General features: G+C 38.2%; 1 protein-coding gene across 2 annotated transcripts in view; it reads right to left on the reverse strand.

Annotated features, from left to right (window-relative positions):
* PTBP1 (polypyrimidine tract binding protein 1) overlaps positions 1-16809 on the reverse strand; it is a 32164-nt gene that overhangs the window by 3186 nt on the left and 12169 nt on the right. For both annotated transcript variants that reach the window (XM_068920265.1, XM_068920264.1), the window contains 12 exons: positions 12209-12284; positions 11025-11197; positions 9903-10049; positions 8313-8483; positions 7396-7506; positions 6842-7016; positions 6145-6222; positions 4671-4819; positions 1878-1911; positions 1291-1383; positions 697-913; positions 323-400 (listed from right to left, as the gene is read on the reverse strand). In XM_068920265.1, coding sequence (XP_068776366.1) covers positions 323-400; positions 697-913; positions 1291-1383; positions 1878-1911; positions 4671-4819; positions 6145-6222; positions 6842-7016; positions 7396-7506; positions 8313-8483; positions 9903-10049; positions 11025-11197; positions 12209-12233 — 1451 coding nt within the window. In that variant the 5' untranslated portion in view covers positions 12234-12284. The remainder of the gene's footprint in view (positions 1-322; positions 401-696; positions 914-1290; positions 1384-1877; positions 1912-4670; positions 4820-6144; positions 6223-6841; positions 7017-7395; positions 7507-8312; positions 8484-9902; positions 10050-11024; positions 11198-12208; positions 12285-16809) is intronic.

Raw genomic sequence — 16809 nt, forward strand, 5'->3', positions numbered from 1 at the left:
TGGGTAATGCAGATATACTTCTTTCCTTTTATATGGAAGAGTAAGTCTGTATGATAAACATGCATATCCAAGCAACTAACTCAGCTACCTTCAGTTATATTTCTTCTTCAAATCATACTCACCATGCACTCAAGCCAGAATTACTCCTGAATTCCTTATTCTAGAGGAGTCAAATATATCAAAAATCATTCTGCTCACCTTTAGCTTAGCCCAAGTTGATTTTTCAATCAAGATTACTAGTAAGTGCTTCTACCACCCTCATGCTTAAGCAGCTCAGCATTAGGTAGGTCAGGCCAGGTCAGGTCATAGGAGAAAAACTTACTGGAAGAATTTGAATCCTTTGACCATCCCACCATTGCTTGAAAATAGCATCTTGAGGTCTTCTTCAGTTATCGAAGGTCTGAAAGAAATCGGTCAGTTTTCCAGGCAACTGTAGGTTGACAGACTAAATTAATCTCTTAAAAAAAAAACACACACCCCCACAAAACCACACACATACAATCCTAATCAGTTCCTTTTCTAAATTCTCCTACAGTAACTCCACGGGCTGGCAAGGCTACAAGGAACTTCAGGAGGATGGACAGACTTTGCTCCTGCCAGCAGTGAGAAGTTGACTGTATTTACTCTAACTCCATTTGCAAACATTTTTACAATATTATACTCGGCCACCTAAGAATTCTTTGTGCAGCTACTTACGGAATATTGGACAGATGAAGAGTGGCAGAAGGGGGGAAGATGTTTTGGAAATTTTTGGAGCCTGGTTTCTTGAAACGATGGAGAGGAGAATTTCCATAATCCTTAGTTAGACCTTGGTCTTCCTGCCCCTCACGGGGAAGTTGTACTGTCTGATGCTTGGAAAGGGTTATACGGATTGGCTTCCCATGAAGTTTCTGACCATTCAAATGACTCATGGCTGCAACAGGTAAAGACAGCACTGACTTCAGTGATATTTCAGTCTTCCTCTCACATTTAAACCCAAGCTAGAATTTCATTCTCTTTCTTCCCTATGCAAATATCACATGCTCCAGGAACCACATATCAGGTATTACTATTCTGCCTTATTCCGTTATTTTCTCCCTCCAGTAAGATTATCTAGCACAAACATACTATATCTCCTTCAGAGTTGCACTATATCCAAACTACATATGTGGGCAAGTAGTTAAGTGCTGACATTCAGGGTTTGTTTTTGTTTTGTTTTGAAAGAGAAGACAGCACTAATTAAAACTTTAGGCAGTAGTCAGGTCTCTTAATATGTTAGCAATAAAATCTGATACAATTAAGCTTGCTTACCAAGCTGAGCCTGGTTTCCATCAGCCATCTGAACTAGGGCATTTTCTTTCTTATTAAATAAAATCTTCACCCTCTGCACATCACCATAGACTCCTTCAGAAAGTGAAGAAACAAGAACAGTCTTAGGTAGGGGAAAAAGGAAGTCTCATTCAACTTAGTATCAGCTAATCAATCCAACAGCAAAAAACATTCATTCACAACCAGAACTGATCTCATTCCAACCATGTTTACTTATTCTGCTCTACTTAAGGAAAATTCTTATATAGCAGAATAATAATGGAACAATACATTAAAGAAAAGATACTGGGTTTCAGCAAAAAGCAAAAATCTAACTGCCAGAAGACTGGACAATTTAGCATGCTACCACAATTTAAAACTCTTATAAAAAAAGACATGCAAAGCAATAAACCATGCATAACTGAACATAAGATAAAGGCAAACTAAAATTAAATAGCAAACTAACAATGTAAAAATGAAATTATGCATTCAAAAATGGCAAACTGCAAACTGTACATTTTTGAAGTATCAAAAAAGTAATCTCAAATAAATGAAAAACAAGGTAATAAAAAGTGTGAATAATAACATACCGAAAAGAATAAAGAGGCATTGGGGTGTAACTCTCTTTAGAGAACAGCAGAGCAAGGCAGCGGAGGGACAGGGAAGAGGTAAGGAATCGAAGGGGAGAGCGAGGTTGCACAAATCGTCCACAACGAGGAAGGGCAGAGTCCCCGCAGGAAATGGCGAAATTGGTTGATGGATGATGAAGTTTTCAAGATGGTTAATATTGAAGGGCAGGTTGGTTTCCGAAGAGCAGGGTTTTTTTTTTTTTTTTGGAAGGGGAATGTTTTTATTTTTTGTTTCAAGCAACAACAGGAAGCAGAAGTACCGTGCAGTCAGTTGGCAAAGAAATTCCGGATCAGGGGAAGAAAAAAAATTCAGGGATGGGGGAGAAAAGAAAAAAGTAGCAAAAAACACAGGTCAGTAAATACATAAGGAAATATGTAGTGTTCCATCAGTCAGATTTATAGAATTCTACATATAATACTTGTTTACAGAAACAGTTAATAGGTTTTACCTAGTGGAACACAATGATAAAGAAAAGGCATTTTTACTTAAGATATACAAAGAGGTAGGAGACAGTATCACAACAGAGTGACTTCTACAGGCTTTAATAGTGAATTAAACTGCAGTAGTAGTCCGTAAAATTATGATTACAAATATTTTCTGATTTCTAAGCATTTCTTAAAAGAAATGACTTTATGGATCAAGTCAAAAAAATACTGTGCAGCAGTAGCTGTGTTTGCTGCTTTAAGACAAGTGACTAAAAGTAGTAATCTATATCGCACATTTAACTGTAACTGAACAAGAAAAGTCCAATTTGGATATGAATCATTGCTTTTAAAGCAAAGGATTATCTGGAGGAACACCCCTAACACTAAAAACAACAACAAACAAAAAACCACAAAAAGAATAAACCCCCGCCCCCCCACACACACACCCCTCAGAGCGCTGCTAGATGTGCTTGCTATAAAGGAACTTGGTACCACATTCACAACAGAAGACTATTTCCCTTCCATCTTTCTCAATGGGTTGACCTCATAATGCAGAAATCCAATACTATTATTACTCAGTCAGAACATCAAAAGCAGAAACAGCATCTCTGTTCCCAATGACAACACTAACTTAGCATGCAGACAAAAGCCTGCATTCAAAGTAAAAGCTAGTGCAAGCTGAGGCATCCAGCTTTTTCCACCCATTGTAGAAAGGGTAAGTGGAATAATTTTAATCTCCACAATTCTGATTGAGAAAAAAAGCCCTACACATTATGAAGGAGTCACTCTAAAGAAATACTGTCTCTTTACTAACTGGTTGTGGCACAGGTAAGTTTCTACAACACTGATTATACAAGCAATGGAAAAAGTTTTAGGTCTGTTAGTTCTCAGCTTCAGTCCAAGTATCAAAGTCTCTCTAGCCCAAAGATAAGCTGGATGGATAGTGAAGAGCTCAAAAAAATACAAGGCATGAAATAACTGGTTGCCCCTATTTAAACAAGAACTGTACACATGGTTCAGACACTGCTTTTAAGAGCTGTGAACATACACAATACCCCTATCACTGCCATCCAGTCAATGCAGAATCATCCCAAGAAAAGCACACTTGACCACTGGTCGAGAATAACAATGCCAGCTCTTAAAGTTTAAGATTTTTGTCTGAACAGCAAGTCATCGGGATCAAGCCAAAGATGACAGCTCCTGGAACAGCACAACAAGAGTTCCTAGGTAGAAAGAACAACTCATCCAAACCAAAGTTTGTACCACAGTCCATGCCATTATTTCATGCCCTGGAGAAAACAGTAATGACAGGTAAAAAGAAGTCTGAAACACTGATTTAATTGGTTAATCTCATCAAGAGTTAAATATTTTTGATTATTCTCCATCACATCCAGACTTCCCCTTTGATGCAAAAGAGCTTTTGTGGTTACTCCGACATCACTGTTAAGTTTTACAGCTTTACAAAGTAGTATTAAGTTGTGTGTGCAGTCACACCAGTTAAAGTTTTGCTTTCCATCAGAGACTCAATACTGTTGCACACACTAGAAGATTCTACACTTTCAATCCGACAAAGAGACAAAGGCTGACTTAAAAATCCAAGATACTCTTTACCAAATTCTCTCATGATGGAGTTTTTCATTAAAGATTTTTGTTCAATTTTAGTTGCCTCATTTTAAGAGGCCCAAATATTTCAACTCATTGAGATAAGTTAAAGAGAATTGAAAACGTGAACTGAGTTGTTAAGGGTTTAACTAATGAAAAACTTCCAGGAATCTTGGAAAGGAAAAAATAAATGTGCAAGCACATGGCAGAGGAAATACTGCACAAGTACAACGAAGTCAAGCTGGCAGGGGTCCAGACATTAAACAGAAAGAGCAAAGGTCAGAACGAACTCTCTCTGTAGTTCTGAATTAATGTATTAAAAACTAGCACATGCTAAGAGGGAAGGGGGGGGGGGGAGGACAGAACTATTCTGTGACCCAAATGACACTATTCCATGGAAGTGGCAGGGAGATTCCAAATAAGAGGGAGGAAGTAGTCTTTATGGGACAAGAGCAGGCAGGCAGCACCCTTGGCTTTCAACTGAAGAAGAGCAAAGATTTTAATTTGAGAGACTTTCTCATTTCCCTTCAGCAACTAGAGTACTGATCTGCTTTGAGGTTTAGAACTGGCAGAGCCCACGTCATCTGCTTTTCTGGTTTTGCCGTTTCCTTTAGGATACAGTAGGATTTCACTTTCAATGAGTTTCAGCACAATCTGTGTTCAGAAAGTGAAAGAAGAGGTAACAGGAAGGAGGAAAAAAAAAAGTAAAATTAGGACTCCACTAACCTCAGGATTCAGATTGCTAACCAGCAGAACAGAGTTCCCTGCCCCAGTGAGGCCGGGAATGGCAATCCGTCCTGCTGCAGCCGCTGCAGCTGCTGCTGATGGGATAGCCAAAGGAGCTAGTGCTCCATGAACATTTGGAACTGACAAGCCTGGAAATTAAAGAATATTAACCAGTAAAGAAATTAACAGCATGTACTCTAGTGTATTTGCTGCACCAGAAGGGAGAACAGCACACCTTCTTTAACATGCAAGTAACAGTTCAAAACACAGTGAACTATTCTAACAGCAACAGGAGCCTCCAATTCTGGTGCTGCAGGAAACGTTATAACTTCTAACAGTATTTGCTCTTGCAGTGCCTGGTGCTTAACAGATGCCTCCCCGCACAGTATTGTTAACTACAATATTTTGCATGTTTTACAAGCAGAATCAGCACAAAGCCTCAGTTCTGTTGGTGCAAGAAAGGTATCACAAGCAGTGCATTTGAAAAGGTCTTTCCAACTAGTGCATGCCAAAAACGCTTCATTCTTTAATCATGCATTTAACAGTCAGATATCATATGCTACCATTAGCTAATTCCTTCTTAACAGAAGGACGTTTAAGTTTCATTTACACACATTTCCAGGATGCTGAGTAACATCTGGCACCTCAGAGTATTAGCCTTCCAAAGGGAAGAGCTTTAAACTTCATCTGCCAGTGATTAAATGAAATTAATTCTCAAAGTAGCACTGTACATTTCCCCAACGGGACAACATACTGACAACACATCAGTGGTTGGACAGAGTGCGATTTGTGCCCATTTGTCATAAGCAAGGAAATTCTTGTCAAGTTACAGAAGAGTCACTGAACCTAGCTCAGTATGCTATGAGAAACTGAAAGCAAGTTTGCTTTGCTAACTCTGACAGGAATATTTAGCACCCAGAACTTCAGCATTTAACTTCAAATACTTAGTTATTTCTGTAAGTCGCAGTATTTTGTTATATACAATGAGTTGTGAATTTCACAGTGCAACCTTAACAGTGTGATTAGGCTCATATTTTAATATTAGCTTCAAAACATTTACAAGTGGATGAAGGTTCTTGGCTTTTGACAACCTTCACAGAAGTCAAGTTTCCAAACTCAGCAACTTAGTAATTTAATACTAGAAGAGGAAAGTCTAAACACAAAAAGCTTAATCATACCCACTCCCCCCGCCCTCAAATATTTTAAATAGTGCTTTTACCATCTTTCTCCTTCTGCTATTCAGACTTTCCTGTTGCCACAGGAATATTTGTCTAGGCAGAGGTTCTCAACTACACTCTTGTATTCCTAGTTGAGTTTATGTATTGAAACACCATTCCCTTCTATGCCCTAGTGCCAGCACTTAGGATTTACATGACTAATCCCAATAAAAACATCACTTAGCTCTGAAACCTCAAGACAGCTTCAGAAATAATCAGAGAACCTATATAAAATTCCAACTTACGAAATACAGTACCTGCAGCCTGAGGAATTGCAAAGGTAGGAGGAAAGCCAGCTCCTGCATATGGAGAGGCAGAAATTATCCCTGGGGCACCTGGAAAGAGATACACACATTATACATAAATACCTATAGCAAGACAACTCTAGACATGGCTAGAATATCTTGAAGTCTCCATCCTTCAACCTATTTGGAAGCTAAGCCCTAATTATAAACAGTAAGTCAAAAATGCCTCCAATGTAATACTGAATTTCTTCAGGAAATGACAAAGAAGTATTTCTACTCCAACTCTGCTGTTCTGAAACAGCTATTAGAAGGTGGCTGTTGACTAAACAAGCTAAGTAGCTTCCATAGCTGTTGAACCACAATAGTCTTCAAGCCATAGGTCACAACACCCCAAGTTATTGCTGAGAGTCCATATTGTAGACAGAACAGCAGATGGCACTAAAAGCACAGCAAGCAGCAAAATCTAAAAGTCCTCAGTCAAAGTGAGAACAGCTTTCACAGTAGGAGCATGCATCTGCATACATGCATCCATACTAGTACTTCTCACTAGTCTCATGCAGTAGTTCCCAAGTTTTTCCTAATTTTCCTAATTTTCCTAATTCCTAAAATTTCGTATGACCAAATGTACTAGGATTACATCCCCTCCCCTTTCCCAAACTGACAGAAGTATCAGTTACACTTGTCCTGCTTCCACTTTAAGTATTCTCACCAAAAGCAGCTGCCATGGTCTGATCAAGAGAGGGCTGGTTATCCCCAGAAGGCAGGTCTGGCCGTGTGTAATCTCTGCTCTTATCATTGTTATATTTTACATTGAGACTTGTGAGCTTTGAGAAATCTATGCGCAGTGTACAACAGGCATTGTAGATATTCTGTCCATCTAAAGACTGCAAGGAAACAAACAATTCTTTATCCAAGGTGTATTTATACTAAATCACAGTAATAAATCTCTGAAGAGGCAGTGTTACATCATCCCAGGTAACACCGGTCCCTCTGAAGATATGCAACATCTTACTTTGTGTGATGCTAACATCACTTAATTTTATCCCCTTCAGTATTCACTCAAAGCTAACCCTACTGCTCTTCTAGTGGTGAAATTCCCTCCCACCCGCATATGCGATCTGTCACTACATCAATGCTTGCACAAACATAATATGACAACAAAATATTCCAAAATGCTCATTCCTAAAGTTGATCTAGATTAACAAAAGCAAGCTTCAGAAGTTAAATAATTCAGGTATTTAGCAATGAAAGCATACTACTCACCAGTTTGGCATGCTGAGCACTCATTGGGTCAGCATATTGTAGCAGGGCCTGAAATTGGTTGTTCTTTGTGAATGTAATTATTTTCAAGACCGTACCAAACTTGGAAAAAATCTGCAAGATAATATTTGTGTGCCTTGTTATCATATTTCCAGTAGGTCTATTTCATTTATCCCCGTTATTAGGAGTGGAAACAACAACAAAATTTATCTTTTCACCCTATTAGTTTTTCAGCTTAAACATTTGAAGTTTTAAACTACACTGTGGGTAGGTATTGTTTAGCTTACTGGCATGGCATCAGCTTAGAAAACATGGTTACTGAAGAGCTCCCTTAATAAAAATTTTTAGTTTCGTCGTACTAACTTTTTTTATACAGGGAGGTTCACATGCACCTTCATAAACTGGAACTTTCTCAGAATTTGCCAGGGATTCTTAAAAGCAGTCAAACTCGCATTTTAAACAAAGATGAAGTTAAGCAACCTTAGTAGACAGCAGGAGTAACTTTTCCAATAGAAAGACAGACAAGCTAATGCCTAAACGGCTTGTGTATACACTTTATTTTTCCCTTACCCTCCCATAAGCATTTTTAGCAGCTACTTCCTCTAAAGCCTAGCAACAGTTTCAAGAGCTGTCTTGAAAGTATCAGTATTTGTCCTTTGCACTGTACCAGATTTCAATCCAACTAAAATGAACCAAACAAATCTCTGGAAATTAAAGTTTAGATAGATTGAAACACAAAACAATAGAGTCACATGGCCATCACAGTCCAGAAAGATTTGCAGAGCTGGTCATCTCAAAATTTGGTTTATATAGATAAGAACATGCTAAAGGTAAAACTTATGTTGCAAATATACCAATTTACTATTTGTTGCTATGGACCTTCCTCCATATCTACAAAAAGTTGTGGCAACATGTTGTACCTGATGCAGAACATCTAGAGTGACAGGATAGAAGAGATTCTCAACAATGATCCTCAGGACAGGGCTCTGGCCAGCCATCGCCATTCCTGCATCTACTGCTGCCGCAGAGGCTGACAGTGCTAGGTTTCCAGATTGAACAGAATTCACTGCTTGCAGAGCTGCTTGGGCACGCTGCAGAACCAAACATCCTGTTACAATGACACTCCTGCTTGCAGAAATACATATTGAACTCTTCTTGAGCTTCCTATCTGCAAACTACTGAAGAGCAGAACTCAGAAGGGCTAGCAATTAACTATCCCTAAGACTACAACGACTTCGGTACATTTTAAACACGGGCAATACAAAAACCACCACAATGCAAAAATACAAATCAAGTAAAATGTAAAGTACTTGCACTACAGCTAAAAATCATATATGGTACATATGGATGATTAAAATCTTGCTCAGCATCTACTGATACAACAAAGTTATTCCATTGTTTAGAAAAATACAAAAGCTGGGCACTTCAAGGGTGAAATACTGTCTCCAGAATACTACAGAAACTGACAAGATTGAAAGATTAGAGCACAGCCACTATAGGGATCCAGGAGTGAAAACAAACTTGGAAGAAATTCTGTGAAGAGTCCCCCTTATGTACATGCCATTATAATGGGCTCAGTGTTGTGCATCAGATTCTAGTTTTGTTACATGCACCAAGTAGTAGCATTTCATCTGCACAGTGTTAGATGCTCTGATCCTGATGAACGTCAGTCTGAGAAGTGCGAAGAGGCAAACTGAACGTACTAGGCAGACATCCCTGATAAGGAGGCAGAAGTAACTTGAACTTCTTTCCAGCGTTCTTGTCCTGAATGAATGCCAAGACAAGCTGAGCCAGAAAAGGGAACCTTTTACTCTATGCAGAGCATATCTTATACAGAAACTCTAGATAGCACAGACAAAGCATTAAAAACTGCTGTGTTCAAGTGCTGCCTGCAAAAGCTAATATTTATTAACAACGTGTTATACTCCACTGAAGACAGAATTTTGACCCAGAACGTCAATTTATATAAAGCTTCAAATATTAGATAAAAAACATTTTCCAAAGCACTAGAAGTTAATCAAGTCTTCGGTATCTATTCAGTTACTGTTTCTAATTAAAGATCGCTAATGCACTGATTCTCAATCTCATATTTGCTATTGCATTTTCTTCCCCTGACGTTTCAGGCCAGTTTTAGTAGCTCAATTAACAATTTAAGATTTTGGATAAAAACCTATTACAGGAGCCCTTATTCCATAAGCTAGAAGTCATTGGTAGAAATCATTCTTTCTTCTCTACTGTTCTTAAGTAGCACATGAAAAATCATAAGCAAAGGGAACAATGCAAGCAAGAGCACTTTATTCTGAAAGTCAAGCTCTCAGAACCTAGATCAGAAGTGTTTGTATTCGATCAAATTCAAAGAAAACACAACACGCTCTGCTTAGCACTTTCATAGTGAAAACAAATCCCTTGAAACCCTTTCACACCTACACCAGCAGCACAAATCAAAGCACTAGGCAAGAACCATGCCCATCTCTCCCACTAATATGATAACGTAAAGAACAAAAACTAACTGCTTGGTTTGGAGAGTTGTCCGTTTTGAGCTCCTTGTGGTTGGAGAACTGAATGTAGATGGGCTGGCTTCGAAGGACTGGAGTGACTGTGGTGTAATAGTTTACCATGGTGTTGGCTGCCTCCTCCGTATTCATTTCTATGAAAGCCTGCACAGAAGTCAAATCCAATACATTCCGATATTATCAAAGTAGCTCACACTAGGAGACAGCGTTAACACTTGACAATATCATAGTGTGACTGATAACTTGAGAAGGAACTTTATTTCTAATTGAATTGCATCAGTATTTTGATTTGACTACTGCATTTACACACCAGTTTTAACTTGCATATAGAATTGTTTAAGAATGGGCTACATGTAGAACAGTTGAATTTCACATTAACGTCATGTTTGTGTCATCCCAAGAGCCAAGCTATGCACATTTAGGAAACAGGCAATTACAGAAGTGCTTGCAAGAATGACAAAACAGAGTGATAGTCCAGATTCTCTGCAGAGTTGCAAGCCTACTTATTCTTCTGTACCTTTATGATCTTGCTCTACTTTGAAATAAAAACGCAAGGGGTTGTAGTGAGACTTTACGTTAATTACTTTCATATAATCATACCATGCAACATCTAATAGAGATATATTTTCATAATTAAAGATGCAGTATTTTATATGATGATTAAAGTTGGCTTGCTTCTTTACTCATTAATTTGTAAGAGACAATTTTAGTGACCAAATTAGCGTGCACCTCCTGCATTACTCAAGAGTATCTTGACTTTACCCAGCTCATTTTGTTATATCTGTAAAGGTATCCTTAACCTGCAAAGTTAACACTTGTGGTTACTCAACTATCAAGCAGGCTTGAGTGAAAAAGGCCAACTCACGCCACTGTCATCCAAATCATTTACCTAGTCTGTAATTTAAAATCAAGCATAATGCCAATTATAAATGACTCTTTGTACAGTCTGACAATAGCATTTTCTACAGCTCACAGGATAATCATGGAAAAGTAAAATACAGTAGACAGAAGTTATTAACTCCTAATGCATTACAGTTGTTTAAACAATTTGCATCTGGTTTACTGATGACAAGTCTTCAAGTTTGACATAAACATTACTTTCAAATTCGGACACAATACCTGATTTTTTCCTTTCAACATTAGAAGATTGGTGACCTTGCCAAAAGGTAAGCCCAAAGAAATGACCTCTGCCTCCGTGACGTCACTGGGGAGTTTACGGACGTGGATTACTCGAGATGGGACCCCAGCGCTTCTACTATCGCCTTTGAATTTTTTGCTGTCGTTTCCATTAGCTACAAAAAGCAAAAATCACTGCTTATTAGAACAGGTTTGATAGAATATGCACACATTTACAAAACTGACATGTAGTCTGTGCTCCCCATCCAGTTATTACTCTCTGCATTACAGAGAAATACCATGGTCTAATTTAACCAGAGTTTGAGGACACATGGTTTTACTCTTTTTTCAAATTACATGAGTGATCCAAGTGACGTAGCTGAATGCCACAGCGGTGGAATCAACTCTCCAGTGACCATTCTACAGCTTGTTTACAGTACACACACACAACCCCCACCCACCCGCACTTCTACTATGTGTAGGTCTGAACCACTAATTCTAGACTACTGCTTTTCTCCCTCTTCACTTTGACTGGCGCTCTTGGCAATGAAGCAGCTCTAGGAGGACATCTTAAAGTAGGTGATATTAAAAAAAACACATGATCCAAGACAATTTTAGATTAATTGGACTGTATGCATGGCAAAGACTGTCAGCAGCACAATACCAAAGACATTACCCGATACAGTCTTGCAGGGAGGCCGCAGTTAGGCAGAACATAAAGGGACTCAAAGGATAACGGCAGCTCAGAGACAGACAATTCAAGGCACTGATACAAGCACAGAGGAAAAAAAGTCTAGACTCTGCACCCAAGGATTCTGTCTTGGATGGGATTAGTTACTTGGGAGTCTTACACAATGTAGAGGTAATAGAAAACTACTACACACAGCCAAAATAAAGCACAATTGAATTAACGTAGGATTAAGTGCATCAGTTTACAGCACAAACTGCACGTTCTAATGCTGTAAAATCATTTTAGCAACTGTCCTTCAACAATTTCGTTTAGGCCACTAAGTTTTTAATGTTATAGGGCAGAAGCTTATTACAGCTCAGCCTTTCAAAAGGCCCAATAACAACAAGCACTAAAAATGAAAAGATTTCATAATTAAGAACAAGCAGGAAAAAAAGGGGGCTTCCTCATAGCATTTGCAATGCTCATCATCAATTTCTATTCTTATAGACAATGTTACCTGCAGAAGAAGAGTTGCTGCTCATGATAAAGGGTCCGTTAGTAACACAAGTAGAGAAAAGCTCGTCAGATCCCCGCTGGAAAAGAAAAGAAGGAGAAAGGTAAATTGACAGCATTTTGCTAAATTCTATTCAGGGACTCTGAAAGCAGAAGAAAAATTGAGCTATTAAGGTGCAAAGAAACTGAACGAAAATATAAGTGAAAATATGCTGACAGTGCGCAATCAACCTCTCTATCATATAGATCAAGTACAAGTAAAATCCAATTTAGCAAGTGCATAGCACTATCCACTCTCTCCATTCAGCTAGGCATTAGGAACCTCAGGATTGTCTGAAGCTGCTAAATCAAGTCCTCTCTATTTAGATATACATTCTCCTACTGTTTCTAGTAGGATAGATTTGACTATTGATATCAGACAAGATTATCATCCTTTTAGTTTAAGCTAGAACAGTACTGCAGTTTATCAGAAACAGCAAAGCAGATATGCTGCCAGGAATTCATCAGTAGGAGAGAGATTATTTTACTGTAGGTTATCAAGAGTAAGAAACTCTTAAAGCTAAAGACAAGTTATCAAAAGCTGGCCAAAAGCGTTGGTGCATGACTTAACTAATATGAAAACAAAAGATGTGTATTTCCACAAGATGAGGAGAAGATGCAACTTGCAGAAACTGAGAACTGAAAGAAACAGAACCCTTTCCCACCCCTCACCCCCAAGGGCCAGAGCAAGAAAAAAAAAAAGGTCTAGCAGTAAACCAGTCTGCATATAATAAAGTCATTTGGATTCTACTCCAAAAAATTCAGATGACTGGTTTGTTGTTTTGTAGCCATAATCCCCAGAACAGCAGCAACAATTTCCAGGAGGACCAGGCAGTACCTAAAGCCTCAGTAAACACTTTAGATCTGTCTTTGGACTTTGTTCTAATAGACACAGACAAGCGTTCTGAAGCAGAGAAATCCAAGTACCACAGCTTGGCAAATTCTTTGTAATCCCATCCTCTATCGCATTTTACACTAGGAGTTGTTCTACACTGAAGTCAACACAGCTACCTGTACAACAGAAAGCTGCAAGTAGCACAGCCTCTATGCCAACACCATACTACTATGATTTTTCTTTCTTACTGTAGTACAGCGCCTTTCAACTTGGGAAAAACTTAAATCCAACAAGAAATTCTAAAACTACCTGAACAAACTGATAATGTAAATGCAGTAAGACAAATGCATTTAATTATTCTAGGCGCTGTAGTAGCTGTAGTTAAGGTGTAAGTCCATCTATTCGCATAGAGTGGAGCCTGGCACGTCTCTCCCCCATTCTCTGCAAATAAAGTTAAACAGATCTATGTTACAGGTTAATGTGAGCCACGTACATATTTTAATTCATTATAACATAACCTGTAAAGTCACCTAAATTAACTACATGACCAAGGCCAGTCTAACTTAAAGAGGTATTAAAACCATTACTAGGACAAAAGCAAACAAGACTACAAATTACTTCTCAGCACGACTGATATTCGTATACATACAGTTTAAAATCGATATGACTAAATTTTAAACAATTTACATAGAAGACCTCAAAACCCACTATAAGCAGCATGCAAACATGAAAATACGAATCCAATATTAAAAAAGCACTTTGTTGTAATTTTCAAAGTGATTCACACACACAAGCGCTACAGTAAAATGTTTCCTCTAAAAGGGGTGGGGGAAAGAAGAGTCAAGCTCTTCCCTGCCTCAGCTAAATATCATCCATCTTGATGAAAACATACCCTGCTTCATACTGTGACTACCAGAAACACTATCTCTCACCATGTCCTATTATCTAGTGGCAATTGTAGTAACAGCATCCGTGCAACAACAAAAGCTCTCTGCTTACTCTATCAGTAAACAGGTTGGAAAAGTAGGTCACAAAGAGCCCCAGAACACTGAATTAGGGATATCTTATAAACAGTTTTATTTTTTACAGTCTTGAATTTCTTGTTTGACAGCTCACTGCTAACTCTTCAAAGCCAAACTCAAGGACTTTGATGTACTGAATATAAGAAATCAGGACAGGTTCCAAAATCATGGCTCACGTGCTACTACTGGTCATCTGCAAAGCACTGGGTAGGTTCTACAAAGGCAATGGGTCACCCAGTGATGTCTCCTTGTTCTAGCTTAAGTAATTAGAAATAGGCCTTAACACCTGTTCTAATTAGCCTTAGGATTTTTAAGTACAACAGAGAAGCAAGCTAGTCTGGGAGATCCCATCCTTCTGATTACTTAAATTAATGCATAATTCCAGGTTTAAAAAAATTCACCAGTTTAAAAACGCTCATGTGCCTAAATTATTCGGGGGGGGGGGGGGGGGGGAAGGGGGAAGGGCAAACACACACACCATACATGCGCAAGTAGAGGTTTGCATTTTGTGGCATAGGTCACAACTGGCAACTATTTAAAAGAACAGCCTACAAGCAAACAAAAAACCTACAAATACAGATATGTTTATTGACCTAAAAAGAGCCTTGAAGAGCCTCTGAAACCAATTACATTGTTCCCTAATGGGCCTTTAACTTTTTTTTTAAATAAAAACTTACACATGTGTATTTCAGAGCATACACAACTCAGACATTCCTAATATGAATCAATGTGCCTATGCAAGTATGCTCAATTACCCCTTATGATCCACCACGGAAATGCTAGGAGAACAAGCCACTTGTTTGGCTCTCATGGAGGCAAGTCTAGGAAATTATTATAGACTGGAAAAACAAACATTTGTACCATTATGGAAAGAATTTAAACTTCCTGAATGAAAATTTCCTAATAACTTGCTTAAAATAAACATTTTCTTGCATATTTAAAAATTTACTTGCAACACAGTGCAACAAGGAATGCTTATTGCTGCTAGTTTCCACATGTCAATGTTTCTTTAATCAAAGAGTACAATTTCAAATCCACTCCCCTCTTATCTTCAAGACATTCTATGCTGCCTGCTGTGACCAGAGCCAGGAGGCAGAGGGGGATGATTGTTTGACATCAAAAGAAGCAGCAGTCAATTTGTAAGCTTCACAGCTGGAAGTATGTGCAAATGAAGAGGGAAGACTGAAGCATTTGGAAAACTGCAATTATTCTAAAGTCTCTTATCTACAGGAGGAAATTCAGAGACACTGCATACATATTACTGTACAGTTATAACAGAATTATTCCCCACATGGACTGCCTTTAAAACAATGGCTTTTAAAGTACAAGCCAAAAAGGAGTGTACTCACGGCAGCAAGGAGTTGCATCAGTTACTTACATGTTACTACCATAATCACACAGTACATATCAGTGCTGGTAAGCTTCCTTGAACAGAATCAAACTGCATCAACTACAGCATTTTTCTTCAACATTTCTCACGCTGTTACTCTGTTGGAATTACTTAAGATAATCGTAAGAAAACTCTAGTGATAGTTTCTTTTTGGAATGATCTAAACTGAGGTAAATTGAAAACAGAAGGGCTCTTAGTCTGCAATCAGTACGGAGAACTTCAACAGAAGCTGGTATCAATCGACTGCCTTTACACTTGCAGTGGTCACCAAGTTCTTTTTCCAGACTGTTTTCGTTCTTGTACGCGTTATGAATAGGCTTTAAAAACATGTTATAATGCATTTGAATGCTCTGTACCAAGTATTTCATTTCAGCAGAGCCAGAGGAACCAAACAGAGCCCGGTTTTAAAAAGTTAGACTTTAAAGAAAAGTTTCTCACCAATAGCTTATCCATTGGGTGTTTTGAATTCCATTTGAAAAGCCAACACGAAAGTTATTGATTCTGAAACATTACTTTTTTTAAACTGTACATTAAGCAAATCTGTTTCTCTATTTGCTCTCTGTAACTCACATGCCATAAACATTCTCCAATCATTACTGTGCCATTAATTTTTATATCTTTTAATTCCCCAATTATAAAGAGGCCTAGGACTGTAGTGCTTGGTTCAGGATGCAGTTCCTTATATTCTGAAGCTAACATTCTTGCTCACAGGAGGCATTCATCTCTGTTGACATTTCTGATTAGCTAATTCTTTTACAGCTGGTATTTTTATAAGAGATTAACAGAAGCAACAACGTACAAGCAGTAACACTACATAAAAGTCTTCATTTTAACAAATCTAATCTTCCTATTTACAGTAAACAAATCACATTTTTAAAAGTTGTGTTGCCAAATCTCATCTCATCCAGGGTAAGCCTATTTGATTCCAAAAATCACTGATTAGCCATGCAAATTAAAAACAGGTAACACACTGACAGTGAGCGTTTCTATGACAGCAGCTTTCTTTGTCTGCTGCACTCACGGCTAAGAAGGTCTACGACTCAAGCTGCATTAGTTTAATAGTACACCCATGCTCTGTGTAGTCTTGCTATCACTACTTCAGTTCCCTTTTCTGAATTAAGGAAAGGGAGTCTGTCACAATAGAAAAGTGTGAAATATTAGAATTTTATAAGTTAAAATCATGAATATTCCTCCCCATAAACTTTCCTAAGCCTCCCCCTTGTTTTAAAGGGAAGTTCTCAAAAACAAATTTTAACTTAATTTTTAAGTTGGCCTAGGCTTTCACAGCTTAAAAAAAGCAGTTAATTCATATGCAAGCT

The sequence above is a fragment of the Struthio camelus genome, chromosome 26 (genome assembly GCF_040807025.1).
Source record: "Struthio camelus isolate bStrCam1 chromosome 26, bStrCam1.hap1, whole genome shotgun sequence".
Lineage (NCBI taxonomy): Eukaryota > Metazoa > Chordata > Aves > Struthioniformes > Struthionidae > Struthio > Struthio camelus.